The sequence below is a fragment of the Rhamphochromis longiceps genome, linkage group LG13 (genome assembly GCF_057381845.1).
Source record: "Rhamphochromis longiceps isolate RC_006_pf linkage group LG13, R_longiceps_female_GT1.1, whole genome shotgun sequence".
NCBI lineage: Eukaryota > Metazoa > Chordata > Actinopteri > Cichliformes > Cichlidae > Rhamphochromis > Rhamphochromis longiceps.
This window is the reverse complement of record NC_140569.1, coordinates 21,167,873-21,195,869: the sequence shown is the minus strand read 5'-3', so window position 1 is coordinate 21,195,869 and position 27,997 is coordinate 21,167,873. Positions and strand designations below refer to the sequence as shown.

The 27,997-nt window shown below is 39.4% G+C and overlaps 1 protein-coding gene across 2 annotated transcripts; it reads right to left on the bottom strand.

Moving 5' to 3' along the window:
* Positions 1-26: 26 nt before the first annotated feature.
* psme4a (proteasome activator subunit 4a) lies at positions 27-27,179 on the bottom strand. Of its 2 annotated transcripts, XM_085428403.1 has the most exons (48): positions 26,528-27,179; positions 25,263-25,403; positions 24,958-25,074; positions 23,718-23,774; positions 22,337-22,381; positions 18,990-19,139; positions 16,583-16,646; positions 16,406-16,480; positions 15,993-16,115; positions 15,777-15,869; positions 14,024-14,289; positions 13,703-13,889; positions 13,536-13,625; positions 13,366-13,430; positions 12,904-13,054; positions 11,697-11,795; positions 11,552-11,621; positions 11,339-11,406; positions 11,013-11,228; positions 9,863-10,020; positions 9,652-9,747; positions 9,445-9,500; positions 9,271-9,327; positions 9,102-9,157; positions 8,830-8,928; positions 8,640-8,702; positions 8,464-8,559; positions 8,196-8,327; positions 7,899-8,108; positions 5,979-6,115; positions 5,724-5,777; positions 5,507-5,636; positions 5,306-5,387; positions 5,057-5,210; positions 4,840-4,909; positions 4,615-4,740; positions 4,379-4,531; positions 4,048-4,152; positions 3,870-3,961; positions 3,648-3,779; positions 3,327-3,535; positions 3,142-3,227; positions 2,901-3,029; positions 2,448-2,603; positions 1,256-1,418; positions 1,027-1,160; positions 805-945; positions 27-694 (listed from the first exon to the last, which is right to left on the bottom strand). In XM_085428403.1, exons 1-47 carry the CDS (start codon positions 26,722-26,724, stop codon positions 811-813), a joined length of 5,544 nt encoding a protein of 1,847 aa, XP_085284529.1. In that variant the 5' UTR covers positions 26,725-27,179; the 3' UTR covers positions 27-694; positions 805-810. The 2 variants fall into 2 exon arrangements, with proteins under 2 accessions (XP_085284529.1, XP_085284530.1); XM_085428404.1 differs by lacking the exon at positions 23,718-23,774 and having other exon boundaries at positions 26,528-27,178.
* Positions 27,180-27,997: the final 818 nt, after the last annotated feature.

The window sequence follows — 27,997 nt, the reverse complement described above, 5'->3', positions numbered from 1 at the left end:
CTCAGCCATCTACTTAATTTCAGATATACTCTCTATGAAAAGAAAAAATACAATAATGAAAACTTAGCACTTCAAAAAAAAAAAAGAAAAAGAAAAAGGTAAATAAATAAATGTTTGTGCATATTTGCTATACCATGATATACACATACACGATGCATATAACCACATATAGATCAAACAACCACACAAACATTGTGTGTTGCAAGTTGTAAGTCTAAACTAAAGAGACCATTGTTCAGTTCTCTCTGGCTTGCACCAAACACTTCACTGCTGGAAGATAGAGTATGTCCTACACTGGACAATGTGTTGGCTCAGAGCTGATACTTGGGATATAATCCTGAGAAATGTGTGGGACACCGGCTGATGTCTTCAAGCATCCATCAACCTTCACACACACACACGCGCGCGCACACATACGTGGACATGCACGCAAACCACAAAAGAAAAAGAAAACAAAAAATCTGTACAGTAATGTTACAAACTGCAGGCCATTCATCCCTGCTATGATGGATCCTTAAATATTAAGTATAGTAGAAATGCAAATGAGCTAAATACATAAATACACAACATTTTAATCCTTCTGAGTGCCACTCTTCATCTGATGCTGCTGGGATGTTGTGTATTATCTCAGTCAATCACTCAGGTCCTCTCCCCAATGTAGGCTGATGTCTGCACAGACTGGAGCTGTTCCAAACTGTTTCCAATGAAACACAAAAAAAGATTAAATGTAAAAAGTTAGTTAAAATGAAGACAATACAGTCAGGGACAGTAATGACTTGGCAACAGTGTAAAATAATTCTTTACCAGGTTTTAGGCATAATAACAGGGAGAGACCAGCAGGTCAGTGAGGACGAGCAGCTGGTCATCTGTGAACTGCTGCTTATGCTGCTGCCAGTTGTCGTGGTGTGTCCGTCGGAAGTTTGACAGGGTTTTCTTTACAGTCATCTAAAAGGAGACGCCACAGAAGTGATGGTTAGCTTTTGGATATGCCATAATAAATGGCGATTAATCGCTGACCACACATACTTCAATGGGTTGTGTGTCATTGAGGTGAGCACTCAGGTCCATCAGCAGCTGGGGCATCCAGGTGGGGACGTCATATGGGCTAGAAAGAATGCAAGCGCTCAACCCGAGAACACCAGCATGGCGGCGCACCAGGTCTGCAAACACACAAGAGTAGCGATTCCATTCAAATGACACTGAAAAAAACCCACACAATCTTTGGTTGGTAGGTAACTCTTAGCAAGTTCCTTACCAGCCGATGGGATGGTGTCCACTATAGAGCCAAGATCTCTCTTCCTCTTCTTAGGCAAGCGAGTCTTGCAGAGAGCCTCAAAATGTGCCTGCATTGGGGCATCCATGGACAGGAAATTGCACTGAAGGAAGCCACTGAGTGTAGTGGCGGCCATTTCTCTTACCTAGAAAACAAAGGCCGAAAATGAGATGGACATAACACCAATTACAAGACACAAAACAATCCAACTGAGGTAACAGATTAAAAAGCTGAAGTTTGCTCATAGGTAATGGGTTAGGATTGCATCTGGTAACTGGCCACCGACTGATGCATTTAAAAGGCTTAAGACTCATCATCCAATTATGATAATGCCTGGACCCCTGTGTGTTAATCATTACTGGTGCTCCCAGAGGCATGTGACTCCATCAAAGAATGAATGCTTTTTAAGAATTTCATATTCAAACAACACTGGTTCAAATTCATATTTCCACCCAAAACGATGTTGGCACAGCATAAGTACATTTATGTACTGACACATGAGCTCTGGCACCTCGATGACTACTGTACGGTACCAGGCATGCCATAGCTGCAGTATCGGGGTCAGAAGCAGGGTGGCCCATTAGGAAATACACTGGCTACCTGGACTTAAACAGCCAGCTGGGGACTCAGTGCTTTTCTATAATGGGAGCCAAATGCTTCGTAGCATGTTGTTTTAGCTCTATTCTCAATGGAGTTCTCAGTCTTAGACCGGTGTTTTTCAGTGGACAGGCATCTTTAAATACAACAAGACAAACGTATTGCATCACTAAGGCCGATAAATTAGGCTCAGGGGACTTTAAGTGGCCAAACAAAAATTCCATCCCCCACTTCTTCTTTGTCTCTACTCCATCCTTCTCCCTTTCACTCTCGTTCAATCCGAAACGTTATCTCCATAGCAACAGATTACTGCAGCCTGTGGTTTCCATGGCAACAGCTAAAGGACTGGAAGGGGGAAGAGAGTAGAGAGCCACGAGGAGCGCGCTGAATCACTACAGTGAAGCTGAAAGACAGTGCGAGTGCCTGCTAGCATAAACAAGCACATAGTGGCCAGTTGCTTGGCGAGTGTTACATAATCCGAGAGTCACATGTTTCTTTATCTTCAAGCTAGGTTCCAGCTCCTGCTCATGCCACTCCAGGTACATGTTTCTGCATTCATCTTTACATTTCAAGTTACCTCAAGCTGCTCGTCCTCCAGCAGCTTTATCACCAGCGCCCGCACATCATTCACTGCCTTCTGGTCACTCATGAATGTGAACAGGTTGTAAAAAACCATTATCTGGAGGTATGTGAGCACCGTGTAGCGAGCGTGCCAGGAGCTGCTGCCAGCAATCTGTAACACACAGCAACAGAGCCAGCCTCACATCAGCAACATACTTCAGGTGTACACAATAAGCATGTTTGTCTTTGCAATCCTTTTATTGGAACAATGATGAATACAGTATACCAGGCATGGACAGATAAAGGATTACATAATGTCAAAGAAATTTAAGTATAATCAGATGCCTTTGATTCTTTTGTCTTTCCCACTGAACCTTTCTTTTATGATCAGTGATAATCAGTGAAAACCCCAGTGTTATGTGATGCAGGTAAAAAGCTGAGCGACAGCCACATCGGCCAGGTGACCTACCTCCTGTAGGACACTGAGGACCATGGGGATTTGCTCTGTGTAGAGGAGTCCCTGAGACATCAGAGACAGGCAGGTCTTTGCATCCCTCTTTAATTCATCATAACTGTCATCATTTTCAACCGGCGCAATCTGAAACACGACAGCAACGGGTTAAATGTTATAGTGTATACAACACAAAAAGAAAACTTGAAGGTGGTAGTGACGAAGGTAGCTAAGCTAAGACTGAATGTGAGTATTTCACCTTGAAGAGCAGGGGAAGCAGCTGCAGTTGTTCTGAAACAGCAGTGGAGAAGGAGCGACCAGCACTCGCAATCAGCCACTTTAGCACTGCAGAAATTCACAGGACGAATCATTTCATAAATGCCACAGTCGAGTGTGTCTCACAAAGAAACTGATTTGGTTAGTGACAACAGATCAACCACCCACCTGTTTTGAGTAACTTGATTGCTTGAGTCCTCTCATCCTGCACTCCCACCTCATTCTCCTCAATCACGTGGTTCTGGATTTCCTCATCGCCCTCATTTAAAGGTTTCAGCTGCAACAGAATTCTCTCCGTGAAGTCCGAGATGTGTGGGGAGGTGGTGGGCTGAGTGTATGGCAAGTTGACATCAATCATGAAGATATACGTGAGCACGCTGGAAGGATAGAAAAGTAGAGAGGGAGGATGAAAGAAAAACGATATACAAACGAATTTATAATAACTTGATGACACATTTAAGCTTAATCTGGGTGCGAAAAGCATCTCACCTGCCAATGCGTTCGCGTACATTCTTGTAAACCTGGGTGAGCTTGGGCTCCAGGTATTGCAGCAACCTGTGGAGTAGCTCAGGTACCCTCCACTCCTGCTGAGCTAGACCACCCTGGAGCACGTATAGACGACTGAAAAGAAAAACCATTACAAGTGTCAGATTGTTAAGTCCCACCGACAACGGCATCAGCATCTCCTCAAAGATGTAACTTTTTACTCACCAGGCATCGACAAAAGAGCCTCCCTCTCCATTGACTGGGGACTCCATTAGCATCTCAAACAACCAGTGAAGCTTGCGTGGATCTCTGCTCTCCTGTCAGCGTGAGAAACAACAATCACTTGGATGGTACGATGACTGACGGAGGTGGAAGGATAGAAAATAATGAACACAAGGCTTACACAGGCTGTAGCGATGCATGTACCCCAGTCTGCATACGTTTCTACTGTGATGTTTGACAGGGCAGTGCGGAGCAATGGGCACAACAGCTCCCAAAGGCTCTCAACCTGTTGAAGAAATGGAATGACCAAGGACAATGTTAACACAGTATAACTAACCTAAACAACCACAATAAGAGTGGTGGTGGTGCGATCACTTAAATGGCCTCCACACGTAGTTTAATGCCAATCACAAAAAAATCTCCACATGTGGATTTCCCCAAAGTTATAGCTTGATAAATACAGAAAGTCTGTAGACCTGAATGATGAGGATCATCTTGTTTTGGAGCTGTACCTTTGAGAAGCTCCAGTGCTTGCTGCCTCTGATCAGTCCAGAGATGATCTCCGCAACACAACGCTGCTTGCTCTCGTGGGAGTCTGCCACTAGACGTTCCATATGTGGCCGAAACAGAGGCAAAAAGTCATCGGAAAAATTACGGAACAATCCCTAGGCGAAAAAGAGAAAGCAAATTAGTTACATTTATTCACTTCAGCTGTTTTTTCCCCTTGGTTTTGAATCTACTACCTCACCTTAAACAAGCAGAATCTGCGTGGGCTGAACTTGTCTTTGCCCTTACGGTCTTCAAGTGAGAGAAACTCAATGAACTGGTTAATGAACACTGGGTCTGAGAAATGGTCAAAGATGATCTGTTCCCACTGTCAAGAAGAGCGGAAAATAAAAGTTTTGCACTTGCAGTTACCATGATTTCACACCACTGTGTGTGTTATATTTTTCCCAGGCTTGTTTGTATGCACCTCTGTCATTTCCTCTCTGGCCAGGTTTTGCGTGGGCTGCTCCTCCTGTGGCGCATACATCATCAGGTTTCTGGAGAACAATTACAAAGTTAGAAAAGAAGAAGTGTGGAAGAGAATCTCTTGCTAAAGCAGCAGATAGCAAAAGAAATGAATGAATGAAAGCTAAAGAGTCACATAAGGAAAACACAAAGAAATGCAGGCATTATAAAATCATAACCTTGGCCAGCAGTAGTATCCCCAATGGGTTTTCTCCACAAACACACACTGATCCCAGTCCACCTGTGTGCGTGGAAGGGTACTGCTGTTATACTGAAGCCACTGGTTGTCTGTGCGATCCCCTGCTACAGTGCCACTAAGCTGTTTCAAGCCACCTATCAAAGATAAAATCCAGATTTTGAGATGACCTTTAGAAACAGTAAGAATACACAAAAACAGTAGTGGGGGATAAACAAAAACATATGCTTACAGAGCTCCAAAGGGCTCACAGGGACTTTCTTATGCGCCCTCTTTATTTGTTTCATGATGCCAGCCACAGCTGATATCGCCACCTAAAGGACAAAATGTGACACTTCAAGCAAACTCCTTATAGCAATGGCTGTACTACATCTATATGCTGCTGGGAAAAGAAAAGAAATCACAGCTCTGTTCCTACGCGTGTATGCCGCACCTTACGGACATAGAGAGATTCATGGTTGAGGCTTTTCACAAAGAACAAAACAGCAGCTGGAAGGAGTTGGTGGTCATCTCTCAGTAGCAAAGAAAGGAAGCCTATTGCAATGTGTTCAAACTTCCAAGGTCTGGAATGAGAAACAAAACTACAGTGAGAGGCTGTCATAAGTAAACACTGGCACAAATATATGGTATGTGCATTAAAAAAAACCCACGAGTTCCCGTTGCTGAGAGAGTCCAGAAGATCGCCAATGAGCTGCTTGTATCTCCTACAAAAATGTAGAATGTAATTATTTACATGCATTTTGTTGTCGAACCTATGATGCTTACAGTAAGGGTGAATGCAGATTAAAACAGCATTTTAATAGAAAGGTTACACCAGTGTTCAGAAGTTTATGTTGCTGCTCACGTGTTCAACTGCAAGGATGTTGGTATGGTCATCTTCATCTTTTTGTTGATGTAAAACTTACCCGACAGACTCGGAGTTCTTGAGCTCCTGTCTCTTTAGACCTTGTGCTACTTCTTCCTCAGAGGGAACATCTTCCTTAGGTAAAGGATTCCCAGTAGTCATAATCTGTTTAGCCACATCACAGCACTCACCGGGGATCTAACAGCATGGAAAAGGATAAAACACAATTTATATATAATTATAATTATAAAAATATTTTGTCCGAACGTGTAAAGGACACGTTTACGGATTACTCCCCATAAGGAGGGAGTAATCCGTAAACTCAGACTAACAGCAGATAAAAGCTCTTGTCTTTGGTATGCATAATGACTGTGTTGGAGTCAGCCTCATAATGACGACAAACAGTAAGTAATTAATTATTATCACAATTGTTTTACCAGACAAGCTTTTAAATTTAAGTGAGACCTTTGTAAGGTCAGTGTAGTTCAAAACTCCTCCAATGCATGGACAAATTCAACATGTGCGTTTATTTCAGAGTTTTGCCTTCTGATCTGATCTTGGATGAGTGACGAAACGATTCTCCCGCAAAACGCTACGTCCAGATGAACAGAATCAACTTTTGGAGACCTTCTGATCTAGTTCAATTAGACCTCATCATGAAACTTTCAGTGTCTTTTACTGTTTGTTAAATTAAAACTTCTAATTCCTTCGACTACCAAACCATGTTAAAGTTATTGTGTCATTAAAAAGGGCTTAAAGTGCAGCTTCTGATGGGGTTGAACCAGTAACTGTTGAGGAATTACATGGGATTGAACAATTCAGTTAAAAGTTTTATGAAAAGTTCTGAGGCTATGACTGGCATCTGCATTGGAAAATTGTTGCTGTGAACCCAAAACGTATAGCCAAATTCAAGTGCACCATGCTACATTAAATACAAAACAAATCCACCAGATACATAAGTGGGAACCAGTACACGTAAAAAGACTCAGATGACCACAGATCATCATTGTTTTTGATGTCTGCCAGATTATTCCCATGATAAAGAAAATTCTTGTCAGGATATACAGTCCAAGAATCCAGACTTCATTAGAGCAAATTGAAAGGTTTTTTCTTCTTACATGGAGCAATCAGTCTCAAGAACACAAAGGGCAGATTAGATAGATTAGAAACAGCTTAAAAAGGCTAGACCAGCTCTGGAACAGCATTCTTTGAAAAGAGAAACCTAAGCTCAACCGGAACTATAATAACAAGACTGTATTGAGAAGACTTGGAATAGCTCATCATGGGAAGGGCACGATATGTATAACTTCCAATTAATAATTATGTGAAAAAAGACAGAAACAGACTGAGATATATACATTGTGCTTAGATTCAGCCAAATGGAGCAAAGTTGATTGGACAGTGCCTTACAGTGCAAATAGATCCAAAGCATGCTGCAAAAGCAACTTAGGACTTTTAAAGGTAAGGACGTGGCATGTTCTGTAACATTCGAGTCAGTCACCTGATCTCAGCGCAACTGAAGTGCATTTCACATGCTGCACTGAAAATGAAGTGAAAGGCCTGGCAAAGCATAAAAAGGAAGAAGAGCCTCTTTTTTTAGTGGGGCCCTTGTGTCACATATCAGGAAGTCACTGCCCACGAAGATTCTTGACAAAAATGTAAAAATGTCATCAGTATGTTAATTTGCCCAATTAAGTTTGAGCTCTGAAAATATGAAAGTGTGTTTAAAATGGATGGAATTCCTCAATGGTTTGGTCAGTTTTCCAACTAAAAGCTAAGAGTCAGCACTTTAAGCCTATGTTAATCATATAACTCTAACCTTTTGCATTTTTTCCCAAACATAAATATAACACATTTTTGTAAAAGATCTGATCTGTGTTCAAGATGGGAACTTTTGAGCTATTGTGCTTTTACCACTATATGAAGGCAAATACCTCATTTCATGATTCACTTTTGAAAGCATTCTTAACACTCAACTCACAGAGAAGTCAATGCCGATGGTCTCATACTGCCGATGGATTTTGTCTGCAAGATCGTCAAAGAGCCGCACAATTGAGGGCTTCTCCAGAGACATGGCTGAGCTGAGGCCAGACCGTACGATGGCAGGCCACGTCAGAGCAATACACTCCCAATCATGCAGATTGGCCAGGCACACGCCGCTGTGATTCCCCAGAAGACAGTACAAGGCACCCTGGAGAAATACAGATACAGTATTAAAATAAATCTACAAATATAAATAACTGTTCAAGAATTTTTAGTGCAAAGCTGACTGCCATACTTTGAATTGCTGCTGAGTAACAGCGCTGTTGTCTGGGTTGAGAAACTCGAGGACATGGGGGATGAGGTCTCTGCAGCAGAAATTGTAGGTTCCCAGTGCAGTGAACAACACATTCTGAGCTTTGCTGCGTACCTGGAAGGCAACAAGTCTCAATTATTAATCATTTACAAAACACTACTCAAATCTTAGTAAGCTAGTAAATCACACTGGCAATGTATTAACAAAATGTAAACTATGCTTTTCCTGAAGGGTGCCGTGCAGAACTCACTTGACTGTAGGTGCTTGTGGAAAGCCTCAACAGATCTCTCATCAGTTCCTGGTGAATGCTCCTGTACTGACATCCTTCCACCGTCAGCTTTCGCAGCTGATAAGGACAAAATCAAAGTCAGAAATGCAAAAACGCCAAAGCTAACCTACAATGCCGTTACTCTATGAATGACTTACTTCATGCTGAAGCATGACCCTGTCTATTAAAAGAGCTCTGATGTGTTGCTTTCTGCCATGAAGCTGTAAATGCAAAGGGTGAGGTCACTACAGTCACTAGTGCATCTTCTGTAACTTTTGAAAATGTGCTTTTTTTTTTTATGACTTCTTCCAGGATAACAGCAGTACAAATATACAAGAGCAGTCTTACTCTGTTCTCCATTGATTTCTTCACAAGGTTGAAACTCTTCCAGCGGGAGTCAAACTCGTGCTTGTGAGAACCTTTGAAGTGTAAAAGGTCGCTGATAATCTAAAACGTCACAGACAAAAATACTGATTTGTGTTCGGCGAGACAGGAACCATGATAGTCGATGCCCACACATTATCCCACACCTAACAACTCAGACATGCTGCACTGTGGCTTTCCAAACAGATATAATGCAAGTATTTTCTATTTTGGCTGTTACTTTACTGGCTGCCCACCTTGATGATGGAGAAAAGAGACTTTGTGTCATCCTCTGAGTGCTCCAGGATATATTCTGCAGGAAGACAAAACAGAAGTCAGATGGTGGAACAGTGAAGTTATGGATGTCGCTGTAGAATAAAGAGGGATCACAAGCCTACGAGGGGGTATAAGTGGGTGAAAACGTACGTAGCAGCTGTTTCATCACACTACAGATAGCATCTCTGTAGTTCTCTCTGGACTTATCTGTGGGTCGAGATAATAATACAGTGTAAGTTTATATTTCAACAAACCCTTTAATTTATATCTAATGTGAGAAGAAAAAAACTTCTTCCGATAGGTCTTAAGAAGAGATTAACACACCATACTCCATTCCTGTATAGAGGGTGGTCTCATCTAGATTCACCATGCTATGAACCCTGGGAGAAAAAAAAACAAAAAAACAGAACTGTTTAACATTTAAAATTAAGCAGATAAAGTGAGGATTTCTCTGATCCCTGTATCCCCTGTATTTTATTGACTATCACTGATGTGTTTATCTGGTTTTCTTGATCATATCAAAGCAATTACAGCTCAGGGATAGGCTCTCCTTTCAGTGGAGGCATCAGACCCCCGGCTCCTAGGAGACAGTGCTGAACAATGGTGAGGCTCTGTAGGACATCATCTCTGAAAGTACAAATTAACAAACACAAATCTATCACAAACAGAATCCACCAAAATAAACAAAAAAAAAAAATGCAGTTTACAGCTAGTGACCTCTGGCAGCAGAGCAGTTCCTTACCTGCTCATGTCCTGTTCACCTTCTGCAAATCTCTTAAGGCGCTGAAGTTCAGGCTGAAGAATAAGGTCCAGTAAATAAAACGCTAACGAGATCTCCTCAACACTGGGTACATGCCACTGGATTTCCAAATTCCACAAGTCCCCAGGTCGACCCCAGTCCTGCACGACATTAACATCAAACAAGTTATTATTTAATCTAACAAAAACCCACCCTATGGCCCTGCGGTGCTTTATCAAGAAAATTCTGCTGCAGATACAAATATTGATGACATTTAAGTTACGTAAGGTTAACATGCATCAGCGGGGGAATGATGAACATGAAAAAGTCAAAATATCGAATTTAATATTTGCTCTATATGTGATGATGGTCATGTGAGATTGGTACACCTGTAAAGGAGGACATAAGGTACATAGAGACATATATACATACACTACCATCATTATATTAAGAAAGATAAATCACAGGAATTTCATATTTTCTATTCTGGTTTGGGCCATGTGTAGCTACAACAACTTAAGGTGCTATTTGCAAATGCAACTTTGGTCTAAAGACAAAAAAAATTAATTTTTCAAGAAAAAAAACCTTTAATTTACATACATTAAATCTTCTTTTATTTCTTGGATGTTCACTACTAATAGTTAAAAAAAACAAAAAACAAAAACAACATCTAATCATTCTTTAGAAGACTGACTGACCCAAAAACTGATATCCCTAATTGTGTGTTTAGTGGATAAACAGAAAAGCTGACATCAGTATGTGATTTCTTTATTACTGGTTAAAACAGATGCACACAGCACATTTCACTTGACAACTGCTCTTAACTTGGTAACCACATAAGAGTCATTTTATTTCCTCTATGGTCCAAGACACTAATCCAGCCAAACGATCTACTACCCCTGCCTCTACAGAGGAAGAGACTTAATAGGATCAAAGGACTAAACAAAGTAGTAGACATTTAATCAAACCAGGTCATTGCTTCACTAAGACTTATCTGGTTAAAGGACAAATGTCTCTAATTGCTAGTGCCTGATTTTGACCTTGACTCAATGGTTGAGTATAGTAGTAGTCTTTGAAGCCAGTTTCTGACAGTAAATGCACTTGACAAAAAGACTAATGTGTATTATATATAAAGCATATTTGGTATTTGTACCTTAATGGGTAGGTAGTCACCAGTTGGTTGATGGAAACCTCCTGGCACACTGCAGTACTCTGTGGGGTAGATGAGGGCTGTTGAGCGAAGAATGTGGTGCAGCAGGTTGCAAGCCAGAGTGTAGCCCTGTTTACACTTCAGGTGGAGTGTCAACTGCAAAATCTGAACCAGCTCAGAGCGATAGGGCAGGATCTTATCGCCATCCACACGAGACACCTGCAGGTGCAAACAGCAAGAAGGTAAAATAAATGTTAAGGCAAAGAATTATTTAAGTAAGGAATTGGCAAACAGATAAGTTAACTGGAATTATAAAGAAGTCAATTCACCTCAGAGAGCAGCTGGAGATTCCACAGAAATTCCTTGTCAAGCTCCTCTTCATTCAACACTTCCTCATCTGTTCAAAAAAAAAAAAAAAAAAAAAAAAAAAAAAAAAGGGGGGGTGCATCAGGTAAATAATATCAATTCAGGGAGGGAAAACCAGATTCAGGTATTTGGAAATATCAACTACATATGGCTATTCCTGTGTGAGCATTACTTACTGACAGCAATTTGATTTATTGCATTGCAGCAGTGTGGTACAAACACCTTGAGTGACTCTGCAGGGTGACACTGAAAACAGAAGCAGAATGAAAATGAAACATAAATTAAGGAGCTCCACGAGGAGTTTGAGTGAATGATATTTACCTTAGCTGCAGCTCTACACATGTCAGCAACCATTCTGCCGGCTACACGAGTCTCAAAGATGTTCGTGGTTGCAAAGTTGAACACCTTTTCTAGAGCCACCTATTAAAACAAAGTGACAAATGTGTTCATATGTATAAATACTGTAAAAACACGTAACATATTTTCATTAATAATAAAAGATACCAAAACAGTCAATTAGAAGCAGAGATGCACCAATAGTGAATTTCTGGGGCAGATATCAATGTTCTAAACAACAATGCCTCCATTAGCTGAATGATGATTTTTTTTTTCTTCCCCTCACCTTTGAGGAAAATGAAAGTAACGAAACTTAAAGCCATAATTAAACCGTCTTTGAAGATTCAGCCCTGAGCAAAGCTTCAAAGATTTGCTATTGCCCACTAACATCAGTCACTGTCATTGTTTAATAGCAAGAATCAGTTAATAAGTCAGATATCAGCCACCTCTCAGATGATGTCTAGGGTGTAGTTAACTATAACATATGACAGCTGGCCCTCAGCTTACCTTCTAAGGAGCATAAAAAGAAGCCCCTGGATAAAAATGTGTTGGTTTAAAGCAAGACAAACTTGCATTGCTATATTTTGTTATATACTTAGATATTTCCAAATAACATGCCAGGTACATTTAAGTGGGCCAAACTGACAAAATAAGGCTGCTTAATTCATTCATTCAGATCCTCGTCACTATGTCATCCTTCCCATCCAGATGTTGTTGTACGTGGTAAGCTTGTAAATGCTTCACAATAAAAGCTCAATTAAAAACTAAGAAAAACAAAACAAACAAAGGATGCCTCTGAACTCAAATCAGAGAAGGTATTTAATTTGAAATAATTATAGGATGGGCTGAGTATAATGCATCAACTTTAATAGGAGATATAGGGGCATCTTTCTTCCAGAAATTTGATCAATCATAGTTTTAAATCAAATATAAATATGCTTTTAAAACAAATACTTGTTGCCTTCTTGCAGTTGAGGTAAACGCAAACCTCAATTCACTATAAATGACTGAATTCTTATTCACCAAACAATGCCCCAAAATCCATTATCCAACTTGACAATGACCCAAAACATGCTCTCAGACATCTCACACTCGCGTCATTATTTAGAAAGCATTTTGTTCAATATTAGACTTTTCTATAGTACTGTTTATGTACAAGTAACAGCATGAAAAGACGAGACTGAGTCTTAACCTTGAAGATGTCCAGGGAGCACTGTGTGAGGATGGTGCTAAAGGTTGAAGACAGTCCGAGCTCTACCAGGCTCTCCAGATGAGTCATTTTCTCAGTTTCTGTTTCCTCTCGGGTCTGTTCCAGAGTGCTGCTGTCTATCAGGGCAAAGCATCTATGCAGGGGAAAATGAGAAAAAAGAAAAAAAATGTTTAAATAGATACTGAATATAGAAAATACTCCTGGTGTATATAGATAAATCAGTTATAAAGAGTAAGTATATCTAGTTATTTGTTAAGAAAAGAGGAAAATAATTTTTCTAATTTGTTATCACACTCATTTTAACTTCCTCTGCCATGATATGAAACTAAATTTTGACTACAAGAATACCGAATGGGAACTATGACCCAACAATGGAGAATTGTACTGCTGCTGAACAGTTTCTCTCCTTTAATGTAGACAGTTTTGTATTAATGTTGCACATACCGGTCCATGAACTGAAGCACAAAGTCTTCGAATTCAGCTGAGGCTGAGCACAACTCTCTCTCCACCTTAAAGGTGCCAAAAAAAAGGAACAGAAGTCATACGTCAGGATGATGTAACACTTTTGATTTAAATGCAGAAAGATGGAGAAAAAAAACAAAACAGAAATTCACCTCTGTCAAGTCTGTTCGTTCATGCAGGGCAGACGAACAGTCCACCAAAGGCACAAGAGTCACAAACGTAGCAATAAACTGGAATGTGATCTGTAGGAACACGAATGAAGTTTGTGTCAGTTTTAGGAAGTTCAGCAATAACAGAGATGAACATCAGTGGTGCCCACCATGCACTTGCTGAAGTCATTTGGGTCGACGCCAGGCAGAGCCCTCATGAGCAGGGGTAGCATGTGAGTGGGCCCCTCAGGAAAGCGCTGCCCACCTGACACTAGGCTCCGTGCCACACCAATCATGCAGCTCAAAGTAGCAGTCAGCTGGTGGGGCTCTGTTAGAGTCTCTAAAGCAGGGTATGTTCTGTGGCAAAGCGAGGGAACAATCAGTCTTTTGTTTTCATCACAAAATGTAGTCTATTTTTTTTAATAGATTACTCTGAAGCACAATCAGGGCCAAATTTTCGTTTTGGATTCTCTACTTCAGTACAAACTTACTTCTCTAGCACAGGGGGGATGACCAACTCGGGCCTCATTAACGCTAAGTTCTGCAGGGCCTGGGCTGCATCGAGACTGCCCGTCTTGCTAAACATGGCCAGCAGAACTGGCTGCATCATACTCTCCACAAAGTCTGTGATATCCTCCTCTGTCAGCTTGTGACTGTCTGGTATTGGTGTAAGCCATGTGGGCTTTTTATAGCGCTCTCGGTGAAGCCGCCGAACCACGCTGGCTGGGAGACGTTGGAGCAGTTTCATGAGCTTCATCTGCGCATGCAAACAGAGGGGGAGAAAGATAGATGCATGACAAAGAGATGACACTGGGGGGCTTCCATGTACTCTGGACAAATTGAAAGGTAGAAGGTGCTGTTAGAAGATGACATCATGAACATACCAGCTGAGGATTTATTGATCATGATAGCTTTTTGGCTCACAGCAATGCTGCCATTATGATTTTTCCATCTTATATGTTATATACAATATAATACTAAAACACTTTTATATGTTTGTACATGAGCTCAGGTCCATAAAAATCAGAAGAGTATAAGTGAAATTTCACAAAAACAACAACAACAACAAAGTACAGTCATGTGATTGTCAAACTTTTCAACTCTCGGTCTCCCATCCCACCAGATCGTCAGCTGATTCACGCTGCTACTCTTTTTTTAGTTGATTGCAAAACAGTGTTTACGTGTAATAAAACAACATCTCACATCTATGCAATCAGCACCCTTAAATACACATACTCATGCCCTAAACAAAACAAAGGTTTGTGTACCAGGACATGTTGCTACCTGCCGTGATTAAAGACAGGATCCTCAAAACAGAAAGGCATGTGACCCGGGTGCCAGTGACCTTTAATAGTATCACAGCTATCTCATTCACGTGTCCTGCTGTTATTTCTGAACTAGAGTCTGACATAATCCATAAAAAGATTCAGGGGGCTTCCTGGAAAAAGATATGCAACTATTCCCCCTGTCCCTGTTAATTTGACGCTGGAATTATAGTTGGACCAAGCTGGATGAGTGATGTAATCACACTCACTGAAGGAAATCAAAACAACATGACTCAAGATTTCTTTTGATTTAGTATGATAGATGTTATACAACAGCTTTAACTCACTTATTAAGACAAGAAGTTAAAGAATGTCTTAATTTGTTTTTAACCATCAACAGTTCAACACACTTTCAGACTGTCTGTATTGAAAACGTGGATTTTTTCTTATCCTGCATTACCATCAATGGTAAAATAATACAAAAAGTATGGAGTTTGCAGACTCTGAATTGAACTAGTAATTTAAGTTAGTGTGTGGCAGAATGTAAACACAAAAGTTCTGCAAGCTTAGGTCGTTTACTGGGACAGATTTCTGTATTTAGTGGTCCATGTGTGCCACCAGGTAGTTTGTAGTAACAAGGTTTCAGTTATAAAAACATGGTGTCGTGTATTTGCATGTACCAATCTGAGCCGAGCAAAATGTTGTGGGGTTATTTTTTGTTGCCATTTATACTAAACTAAGCTGAACTAAGTTCTAACGAAGGAGAGTTTCTCAATTTGAGAGCACAACTCTTAATATTTCATTACTAAAAGGTTTTTAACTGTAGCAGTAGTTTATTTATATATATTATATATAAAATATATTATATATTTTTATATTCTCCATTTACAAGCTAGTTTGAGCCGTTGATATAATGAGCTAGTCTACATTTATGGTTTGTTTAGTTCCAGTCATCCAAAAGTACGAAGAAATGACTCACCAACCACCGGCCATGATTTGACGGGTGAAAGAAGGATGTAATACTGTTGAAAAGGCCACTGAGCTGAGCTTGAGCTTGCTTGCTGGGTCCTCCCTGAAATTGGTACAGTGAATATCACTGAGAATATCACATATGCCTAATTGCAAACTGTACAGTAAATGCAGTAAATTATATGGTATATTGTAACATAATATGATTTATGGTCTACAAACTAACCAGGAGGGCTGACACCCAAAGCACCACATGGCTGATGTCGTAGGCATTGGTGACGTATCGTGGTACAATCATCTGACTGGTCCCAACAGGAAGATTCAAGCTCCTCAAAATTCTTGTGAAAATCTGCAATGTGACAAACAAAATTAGCAGGGATATTGTTTGTGTGTTTACCTGGATATTGACAAGTTCTTTGAATGTTTATCTGTGACAGATACTGGTATCACTTCGGGGAAATACGCAAACATGATGCAAGAAGGAAAGCAAGCTCAACAAAGAAACCTGATAGTTTGTTTGCTTGATAACCAGCAATAGACCTGACATACAAACCCAGAGAACATAGGAGCATGTGCCAAAATCCTCAAAAACAAGCAAGTGCTAAGTTGTGTAATGTGCAGTGGGAAGGAGCAACAAACCTTAGGAATATAAGGGTCCCAGTCAATGTAGCCAATGTTGTCATTGGCCAAGCGGGCAAAGAGATTAACCAGATGCTGCAAAGACGTATGACGACATGTTAAATAAGAAAGGTTAAAAAAAAAAAAAAAAAAATGTTGTACATATGGAAAAAAAAAATTATACATTCATCCACTTACAACTTCCCAGCTCGGAAGATTTTGCACAGATACCCATAAGCTGACCAACTCGTCGAACCACAACCTGTCAGAAAAGCAAAATCAGGAAATAAATCTTTCAAGTTCATAACACACGTGTGACATTTAACCGACCAATGAAAGTATGCTTCAGGCAGAGGGAGAGGAGCACTGGTTAAACATGATGTGAATCCCTTACTATAAGCAGAAAACAATGTAGGGTAGTGTTTTATCTTCTAACTCTATAATCTTGAATTATTTATAACTGTCCTACAAAGAGCTTTGTAATTTGGTGAGCATTAATAATTTAAAACTCATTTCCATGTTTGGGTCAGTCAATCTACTGCACAGCTGTTCAAATTAAATTTGATTACAGGTTTAAAAATATACATTTATGTCAATTCACAAATGTTGGAAACAGCAAAAGTAACATAACTCCCCATGGCAAAGACAGAATGAATTAACCATTTCTCAATCCACTGGTTCGAAAATATTATTGTAGCAGTTAGAAGCACCCATGAGTTTGCACTTAGTAACTGCTCCTCTTTGAAGATGTCAGAGTTTAAGCACACAGCAAGTTTGAGATCTACCCCACCGTTTCAAATATTTTTAAGTCAAGAGGCTGTGAAGGCCAAAAGCTTTAATATGTGGCTCTGACAAGAGTTCCTGGTGGATTTTTAGGCCTTCTTTAGATCATTGTCCCTGTTGTATCAGACAGTTTTTCAGCTCTTGACCAACTGACATCTGAATTCAGAGGGAGCTAACTTAAGTGGACTCCGTTTTTCCTTTTATGAAACCCAGCACCACAAATCTGTATACTCCTAGTGCTGGAGTACTCCTAGTGCTCCCAAGCCCGGATAAATGATGAGGATTGCACCAGGAAGGGCGTCTGGTGTAAAATCTTTGCCAAATTAAACATGTGGATCATCATCCTTTTATCTGTGGCTGTCACACAAACCTCAGGAGATCACTCCCACCACTAGTTACAATATTACAGTCACTTTCTGCTGATCTATTTGCAGTCCTACTTTGTCTCTCTGATTAGCAAATGAGCAATTTAATCCTCAGTTTTCCAGGTCTTCTTTTGACTTACATAGTTTATGTTAACCAACATTTCTTCATTTAAAGGAGTCCACTGTTTTAATTAAGACAAAACAAGGCTTTACAAGTAAAAGGGCACTAAAGAATACTGCCGAACCAAACAGCGTTTAATGCTGTGTATAAGGGGCAATAATGCAGTAAAAGCTACTCAGTACCCATGAAACAGAAGGTTGACATCTTGATGGTGTTATAGCTGGTGTATGCAAAAACAAAGTTTTACTTCTTTGCTAAAGCTAAAGCTTTAGTAAAGCTCATTAGCGTTATTATCTTGCTTCAGGCTGCCCAAACTTATGCTGTGCATGAATGATAAATTTTCCTAATATAAATTAAAACATTAATAGTATGTTCAAGGATATTTTATTGCCCTGGTAGAAGTGCAGCACGCTTTAGACGAACAGATGGCATCTCCTCAGCACTCTTAAACATTGTTATTTAAAAGTCAGGATAATAGTCAGTAATGGTTACTGCTGGTGAAAAATCTTTACACTTCTTTAATTAAACTGGATTCTGATTTCACTGAAACATTTTAAAGGTTTGCCTAACTGAAACTACTCTTTAACATGTTTTTCTTCATTTGCATCTATAATGTGCGCTTTTATCGTATTAATTTTTGTTTTTGTACACATCTGCTTAAAAAAAAGTTCTAAATCTCAATGAGATTTATCATTTATTATAATAATAATAAAAATAATGTGCAAGGACAGGACATGGCTAATATAGTAATGAACTGAAAAAAAAATCCTTTTTAAACAAGCATTAAAAATACAGAGTATTAAAAAAGAGTCGATATGTCTCACTGCAGTTGGTTAGGATAGAAAAAAAACTGTGCCTCTGTTCTCTTTTATAGCACTTGTTTCTATGTCTCACTATGGGAAACGCCCCTTGCATATCACAGTCACTTATTCCATTATGCCTGCCAGTTCTGAGTGGCAGTCATGACATCTGTATCGGGACCCTCTACTTTTGCAGAAGGCTGACTCTGTCTTTCCATTCATCTCTTCTTTATTCAGAAGAAAAGCTTTTTTCCTCCCCTCACATACAAAGGCTGATTCTTCATAAAGTCAAGCAGCTAAAGTTGAAAGAAGAGTGCAAATCTTTCCTTATCAACACAAGGACTGCCAGCGTAACTGGTGACGTTTTTTAATAAATTGAATTACGTAACACAATCTGCCACTGGAACACATGACTGTGTAGGCCTGTGTAGACATACTGCTAAATATCATAGCTCATTTTTGATTACTTTCTCTTTGATGTCGCATCAAACTTTGAATAGCAGTGTACATGTAAGAGAATAAAAGAGGTTTCATACTTGAAGCCCCTGTGATGCAGATCTGGAGGCAGAGTTGTTGGTAGAAAGAGCTCAAAGTAGCTGATTGCTCGTTGCATGGTGACATCAAAGGGACAAAGGAGTGGTCTCCACTCATCCAGCATCTCCTGAGTAGCCGCCTCTGAAAAGTACCTGCACAAAGGTAGAGAGAGAAACAAAATCAGAGTTTTGCTTTTTTTATTTTTTTATTTTATTATTATTATTATATACACATGGTGACAATACCACCAACATTTACATGATTGCTCATAAAAATACACTACCATCCACTTTATTGGAGAAATGTTTAATATGCAATCCAAAAACACAACAAGTTCAACTAGAACCAACAAACTTTTACATTTTCAGTTTTCGGCCAGTCACAGTTGTACCTAATAAAATGGCCAGTCACTGTATATGAACAGATGAAACATCTCAACCTTCAAAGGAGCTTAAAGTGTGGTTCAAAGATGGACAACCTGAACGTGTACATCAGGTTTGGAGACTGACAACTTCTAAGGAGTACTTAAAACCAGCAATGAAACAAAGCCTGGGTCAGAATTACTTAAGACTAGACTAAGTAGGAACATGTTGTTGGTCTCAAAGGTACGGTTTTATCTTGGTTTAAATCCTATCTCTCAGAGAGGTCGTTCTCTGTTGCTATTGGGCAACACTCCTCGGCTTCTGCCCCTATTTATTGTGGTGTGCCTCAAGGGTCCGTGCTCGGTCCTGCTCTTTTCTCTTTGTACATGTTGCCCTTGGGATAATTTTTTAGTAAATACAACATCTCCTTTCACTGTTATGCCGATGATATCCAGATTTATTTACCTTTGAAATCCAATGAGACTGCTTCTTTGCAACCTCTGTTCAACTGTTTGCATGAAGTTAAAATTTGGTTATCACATAATTTTCTTACATTGAACGAGAATAAGACCGAAATCATAGTCTTTGGTAGTCACACTCCACTAGACCAGTTAGCTGATGCCCTAGGCCCTCTCGCTAGCCATCTTTCGTCCACTGTAAGAAACCTCGGAGTGTTCCTGGATGGCTCTTTTAAACTCGAGAAACAGGTGTCCACTGTGGTAAAAAACAGCTTTTACCAGTTGCGTCAGATTTCCAAAGAAAGCCGTTCCTTCCTTTAAAGGACCTTGAAAAGCTTATCCACGCATTTATTACATCCAGATTGGACTACTGTAACTCCCTCTACTCGGGCCTCCAACACTCCTCTCTTTGCCGGCTCCAGTTAATTCAAAATGCAGCTGCGCGTCTTTTAACAGGTACGAGAATTCATGAACACATAACTCCAATTTTAGCCAAATTACATTGGCTCCCTGTTAAATATCGTATAGATTTTAAAATTCCTTTGTTCACTTTTAATATTTTGAATAATTTAGCGCCCAGTTATCTTTCTGATTTACTCCATTCATACAATCCCAACAGAGCACTTAGATCGTCCAACCACAGGCTCCTAGCACAACCTAGGACTCGAATGAAGTCGAGAGGCGACCGGGCCTTTGCATCCGTGGCACCCAGACTCTGGAATAACCTCCCCGTTCATATTCGCACTGCCGAGTCTATCCAGTCTTTTAAATTACGTCTTAAAACTTATTTTTTTACTTTGGCTTTTGATTCTGTGTAGTTGGCTGTTTTAGCTTGTTGCGTTGTTACCTATTGTTTGTTGTCCTCTTTTATTGTTTGTTTTAACTGTCTCATGTTTTTATTGACTGTGAAGCACTATGGTCAACACTGTTGTTTTAATATGTGCTATATAAATACATTTTGATTGATTGATTGATTGATTGATAATAATAACCTTCAACACTGCTGATTCTACTTAAGCGAATTCAGATGCATCTATTATGAAATTATCAACATTATAAATAACAGTTTGCCTGATGCTGAATATGATTTCTTATTTCTAATTGCTGAATACATTTTATTACGTTGTAATGTAAGAAAAGAATTCTAATCTGTAGTAAGGTTCAGACATTTGCCTCTCATTCATTTTTGCTAATACAAATCCAGACAGGACAGGAGCAGATTGATGATAACCACACAAACACAGATACACAGGCTACTCTTGGGAACAGCGGAGAAGAGAATTAAACATTCATAGGTGTGGTCAAGTCACACGATTTGATACTGACAATGCACATTACAGCAACTTTAAGGAGTCATTTTTGCATGTAAGGGTGACCATTTATCACAAGTTCTGCCTGATATGGTCAAAGTATTCTCTGAATTATCGATCAGAAAATCAAATTTAAGAGTACAGGGGCCGAACTGGTAATTTGGGAAATCCAGGCAAACTCTTTGTTTTGTTTTCTGGGGGTTTTCTGTAGCAATACTGCCATTTGTAGAAGCACACAAAGTACTTTTCTTCATTAAAACAGAAAATATCACGTTGTAAAAATACTGCCAGGGAAAAAAAATCCTGCATTCAATATTTTTTTTTCTTTACATGAGAGCAATATGCTTACATGTGAAAAATAAATCAATATAAATTTTATTTCCTCATTATTCTAACTATTCAGAATACCATTAGAGTACCGAATAAGACTTTATATGGCTTCAGAGCAAAAGCATTCAACTGTGAACCATTATCTTCATTTGAGTATCTATTCGTTGACATCATCTGCCATGTTTGTGCTCACATTACAGACAAGTGACTCAAGTACACACAAGCAGCAGCTACTGAAATTCCAGTGTTAGAGCACAATGTCCCACAGATGGGAGATTACAAGTCATACACCTGGCACATTTTTAGCTATTAGGATAAATCCTACGGTTCCACAGGGGTCAAAGACCCGAGAGGATTTTCATGGTCTGTTTTGCGTTTATTTAAACTCTGCAGGTTATTTCAGGTCACCTAGCCATCTCTGTGATTTTGTATTCACTGGTGATCCTGGGGGAAAATAAATTAATAAAACAAAACCAAGTGTCCTTCCCTCTCCCTCAGTGCTGATCCACAGCGTCTCAGCAGCAAACCACAAATCATTCTCGCTTCTCACACTAAGAGGAAACTCTCACACAAGACAGAATTAGATAAGATAATAGGATTATCTGCCTAAGTGCAAACTTAAGGACGAATCCTAGTGCTCACCTAAGATACCTGCAAGTGTACTATTTTGGTGAACCTGAAGCTTTGCAATAATAAAATGACACAACATAGAGCTTCTTTGCCCAACTTTTAAATAAAGGGTTAAGAAACGCAATATGCATATAAACAAGAGATTCTCTGACTGACACGCAGTTATTAAACCAAACATCTGCAGTACTATTAAACTCCTGAATCCAAAGACAAGGTAAAATGAGGACATTCATGAATTGATATATTAAGGTGTACTTACGGTCTGCAGCTTTTCACAAGTGTTTTCAACACGCTTTCCACAGAGCTGTAATGAAAAAAGGAGTGAAAAGTTTTTTATTAGGCTGTCAGTAAAAGACTGATGTTGGTTACAGTTAATCAGCTTTCACATCAGTGCAATCTCAGTTTAATTGCATGCACACAGAAACTTCTTGACACATCTGACTAACGTGCTGTGAAAAAGGAAAGTTTACAGGTCGGTGTATAGTGACAATACAAGCAGAGTAAATGTTACCTGTACTGTCTGAGCTTACTAACTGGGTTCAAGCCAAAATAAAGATGTACATGTTAATCTGTTTCTAACTGACACCACCATAACTCTTACATAACAGAGTTACAAATATGATACATTAGCGTAGTTTACGAATTTTCCACTAGTTTAAAAAATAATAATTAAAAACTCCTGACTTGATTACCTTTACATAAAGACTGAATGACAGAGAGTGATATAACCAGAGTTCTTAGGCTCCTTTCTACAATCCCATCTATTTACTGACATGCAAAGTCAAACCATGCCTGGTTGAAAAATACCACTCAACAGCTTGTTATCCGTCTTTGCATCACTCGAGTCTTTAGATAGCTGTAGCTGACAGATTTAATTCTTAATCGATAGCCGCATTTATGAGTGATGCTGTGCAAGCCAAACTGCAACCTACTGATCTACTGTTTACACTGTAAGCCCACAACACACCAGCTAAAAACCCCAAAATATGCAAATCCAACAGCAGAAAAATGTGAGTGAGCGCACTCTGTGGTAAGGACCACGCTATATAACCTACAAATACTAGAAAAAATGTTTATAGTTTTAAAAACAAAATTATAAGAACTTGGGCTCCTAAACGTCTAGACTCTTGAAAATGCTGCTCAGTAAACCAAGGACTTCAAAACAGGTTAGAGTGGGGATGTGTAACAAGAAAAACAACAAAAAGCTAGACAGCTTATGAGTTAATGAAACTAAAGTCAAGCATAAAACATAATGAATGCTTCACAATGTGTCATAAATACTGTAAACTGTACTACATCTTAATATGGTCATCAAAGTCTGATGCCATCATAACATAACATGAAAGATTAGAAGCATTTAAGAAAACATGTTAAATAAAAGAATCATCTATTAATATGAGCTAATGGTTGCTATCGGGAAGAGTAGAATGATACAAAAATTTGTTAGCTGCAGTGCGACAGTCTCCAATATGGGTGAAATGTTAACATTGATTAACTCCTGATTTTTTTTTTCCTTCTCTCACAAGCTGCATATGGGGTGTCCAGTTTTTACTTTCACATGCAACATGGTGTCTCAAAGGATGAATTCAAAGTAAAAACAAAACAAAACAAAAAACACAAAGAGAAATGTTTATCCTTACCACCTCTGAACCAATTTTATCATTACGTGTTTAGAGGATGAACGAGGCCGTAGATAACTGAATGTAAAAGGAGACAAAGGCATAAAAAAAACATTCAGCACACAAGAGTGCCTATTACTTGTGCAGCAACTTATACAACATATTATCTTTTGTGTGCATTAATATGGGCTGGACAAGGATTAGCTGACCAACCAAAGCAGCTTGCTTACATTGGCTCAATATGAAAGCATTTTGCTAGCAAAGTAGCAATGTTCCCATAGCACCCTAAAAGAGCACCTCGCACTGCTTGCTAAGAACTTCACAAGGAACGTCTTGCACAGGACAGACCAACATTGTAAAATCTCTAAAGTCATGCTAAACTGTAAAAATCATAGCGGCTATAGTTCCTGGTAAAAACAAACATTACGTGGTATAAAACATGACAAGCTTGTCACCTGAGGTATAACAAACCGAGTCTGTTTGAAAATAACCAGGCCATAATTTGAATTAAACAGCAACTATCACAAGGGATCCCTTTTAATTTGAATTGAGAAAAATAAATAAATGGATGTCAACACCAGGGAAACAGTCTACTGAAGTTATGAAATGAAAAAAGTAAAAATTTGACTTCTAACGGCCAGTTTGTGATGTCGCGGAGCAAGCTTTTTTCTTTTTAAGACATCCTTCCATTTGACAATGTCACTGGCAGGCAGAGTGAAGAGTTGGCCAACTTAGAGAAAGATGAGAAATGAGTCATTTTAAAACAATAAATATGATAATGCACATTTCAGGACATTCTTTTTCTGAGACAGCGTTGCTGCGCACACAAAAACTGCAACAAAAAGTTGGCTAACAAATAGCAGGAGAGTTGGAGGGAATCAGACTTCCTCCAATCTCCACATAGCTGGTCAAGTGCTGTGTTAAAGAGGTTGTGAATAGGAAATAGTTGCTTTTTTTACAAAGAAGGATTAATAAAGATGATTGCATCACATATTTTAAAACAATGTAGAGGTGAAGGAGCTGTTCAGTGCAATTTGACTATCATATGTGCAGTTCAGACTAACCGTGAAATAAATGTTGCCTAAAGCACATTTTCTGCTGCTTTTAAAAAAAACATCCCACCTAATTTGTGAAATCTGACTCAACAGCTAAACCAAAAAGTATACCTCATTTCTAAGTTTAAGCACAGTTTTCATTTGTTTTTATTTCTTTGTTTTTTAATAACAACATTTGCAGGCTTCACTTAAAACCACAGGCATACTTGGGAAACCAGTTGAGGCCGAGATGCTCCGTCTTTGAGAAAAGAATCCTGTCGTATAGCTCATACAGCGGTCTCCATGGCAACTCAAGGTCCTCCCTTGACAGGAGTTCTCGTTTCCTGTTAAGATGAAGATGACATATGTATAGAAATTGAGAAACACGCAAAAGCTACCTGATCATGCAGTCTTCACCAGACAAATCATCACTGGTGAGCATACGGCATGTTTAAATGTAACTTCACTCTTGGAGAAACCAAAAACACATCTGTACAAGTTGTTGAGTAAACCAGACAGGAACCAATCTTACTTGAGGAGGTTAATAAGAAGCCGAGCAAGGCCCTGCATCATGCTGATCTCCAGTTTGGGTATCATCACTAGCTCGTAGAGCAACTTGATAAACAGCACATGGTCTTCTTTGCTGAATTTGCGCCCATACAGTCTCATGTACCTTAAGGAGAAGAGAATGTGGGAAAATGACTCCAGTTTCAGGACAGATAATAAGAGGTCAAAAGTGTTTACATGCATAAGACACAGGAATGTAATGAACTTGGTAATCAATATAATCAATATAATTTAAGAAAAGTCATATTTAAAATAAATACTACACTTGAATAAAGCTTGTAGACAATTTAAAATGAAAATGTTTTTTTAATCAATCTTTAAGTGCAAAAATACTGGTAAACCGAATCTGGGTCAGCATAACAGTCAACTTTCCGTTTGCCTGATCCGGCAGTGAGTCACTCCTGAAAAGTGCAATGAGCCAGCTTTTGGGACTGAAATGGATTAAAGCAGGCCTGCAACCACGTACAACAACATCAAACAGCATAATGTAATCAACTATCCATACCGACAATATTTTTTTGCTGGTGAAATCTGGGGGTTAAATGTTAAATGTCATGTTTATGCACTGTACTGAGTTAAGCAAGACCATATATGTCCTCACCTGAAGAGCTTGGCACAAACATTCAACAGAAAGCCACGTGGACCACTGAAACATGATCTGAAACTATTATAATGCATATCAAAAGGTGGTTATGCACAAGGGCCGCCTTTGAGGCAGCTTGACAGGAAACCATAAAATTTAAATTTTGCGATATCTGGTGAGCCGTCATCTGACTCGCTGCTTCAAAATAAAAATGTCAGCTGCAGAACAGCAATTAAATGACCCACTACTGTGCCGCTCTGTCTGGGTCAGGTTGTGTATTTGACACTGGCCTGATTATGAAACCCGTAGCGTCCCTAATCAGATGCCCGACAGACTGTAGCTACCGGGCATTCAAAGCTGTGTAGCGTTTTATAAGTAATTAAGCACAGCAGGCCGTGAGGAAACGACCGTGTTTCGTAAAACAAGCAAAACAAATCTAAGTTTTCGGTTTGACTGATCAGTGTGCGCACAGTTCCTACAAAACACTTCGGCGTATTATATAATAAACACACCGCATTTTACACTTTACGAGTTACAGTGGTAAAATATATGTTGTTTGCGTTACTTCTCAATAGGCTCAATGTTGCAAACATTACCAAGTGAGCAACAACTGTTACATTAGGACATTAGAGATTAGTGTTACTTACGTGGAAAGTTTCCTCGTCCAAAACAGGACACCGGGCCATATCTCTCGAAGCTGAACAGCTCGGCCCAAGTTTCCTTTTATCTTACTCAAAATATCATTGGATTCAGCGTCTAGCCTGTCCGCGTACGGCAGAAGTTTGTTGTATACGATGTCTTTTTGAGGAATAAAATCCAATGTGTCAAGCTGTGTCTTTTTCATTCTACGGGTTAAAACTAGCTAGCTTCACTAGCACTACTTTAACTTCGTTTCGATTTTCACTTCACGCTGTAATGCTACCCGGCTAATACAACGGCTAGTTAGCTACACTCTCCAATGAATAAGGTTATTATGGCCCGCACAGTGACTAAGTTATAACATTCACAAGTTGATGACACGGTAGCTAGCCATCTAGCTTAAGTTAAATTAGCTTCCTTTAGCCGAAAACATCATCAGCGTCATCTTATAAAGATATTAAGGCGGACGAATTGTACAACTTTGTTCAAAAATGCCTTGGCACTGGAAATTCTCTCTTTCGGCTAACGCACTCCTAAAGACCTGACAGCCAGCTAACGGTCTAGCTAAAGTTAGCGGCGTACTACAAAAGCACTGTCATATCCCATTGACTGTCAACGTCGACTGATTCATCCAACTACAGCAAAGGAGACTGCGGACGACACCCAGCTACCCGCTGCACAACACATGCGTCATATCCGCTACCTCAAAGGGAGAACTACGATTCCCAGCAACCCCCATTTCCGTTAGAATTAGAATTCAACTTTATTGTCATTGCACATGCACAGGTACAGGGCAACGAAATGCAGTTTGCATCCATCCAGAAGTGCTTTAGTGATATAGATATATTACAATATATATTAGCAATAATATAGATATGTGAGTATATTACAGAAATGGGTCTATTATGGTATGTTATAATGTACACGGTATGAAGTATGTTGTGAATATTCTATAACTATAAGTATGTACAGGCTGTAGTGAGTACAAGCTATGTACAGGATATGAACAGGATATAAATATGAAAAACTATACAGAATATGAAATAAATAACTTTACAGAATCTGAGATATACAGCTATACAGAAATGGGAACTATGCAAGTTGTAAACAGTTGTAGGATTAAAGATTATCGAATGTACAGAATGATTATTTACACAGAGCTATACAGTAGTGCAGTTAAGATAAGTGAGGGTGTAGATAGTTTCTACAGAGGCTATATAAAGTGCTAGTGGTTGTGAGTGGTGGTTCAGTCCATGTTATTATTGTGTGTTTGAGGGTACAGTTGTCCATTGTGGGTGTGTGTATGTTCAGTCCATGAGTTTAATGTTGGTCAGGAGGCAGAGTTCAGGAGTCTGACAGCTGTGGGGAAGAAGCTGTTCCGGTACCTGGTGGTCTTAGTCCGGAGGCTCCTGTAGCGCCTCCCAGAGGCCAGGAGGGTGAAGAGTCCATGTGATGGGTGACTGGGGTCTTTGATGATT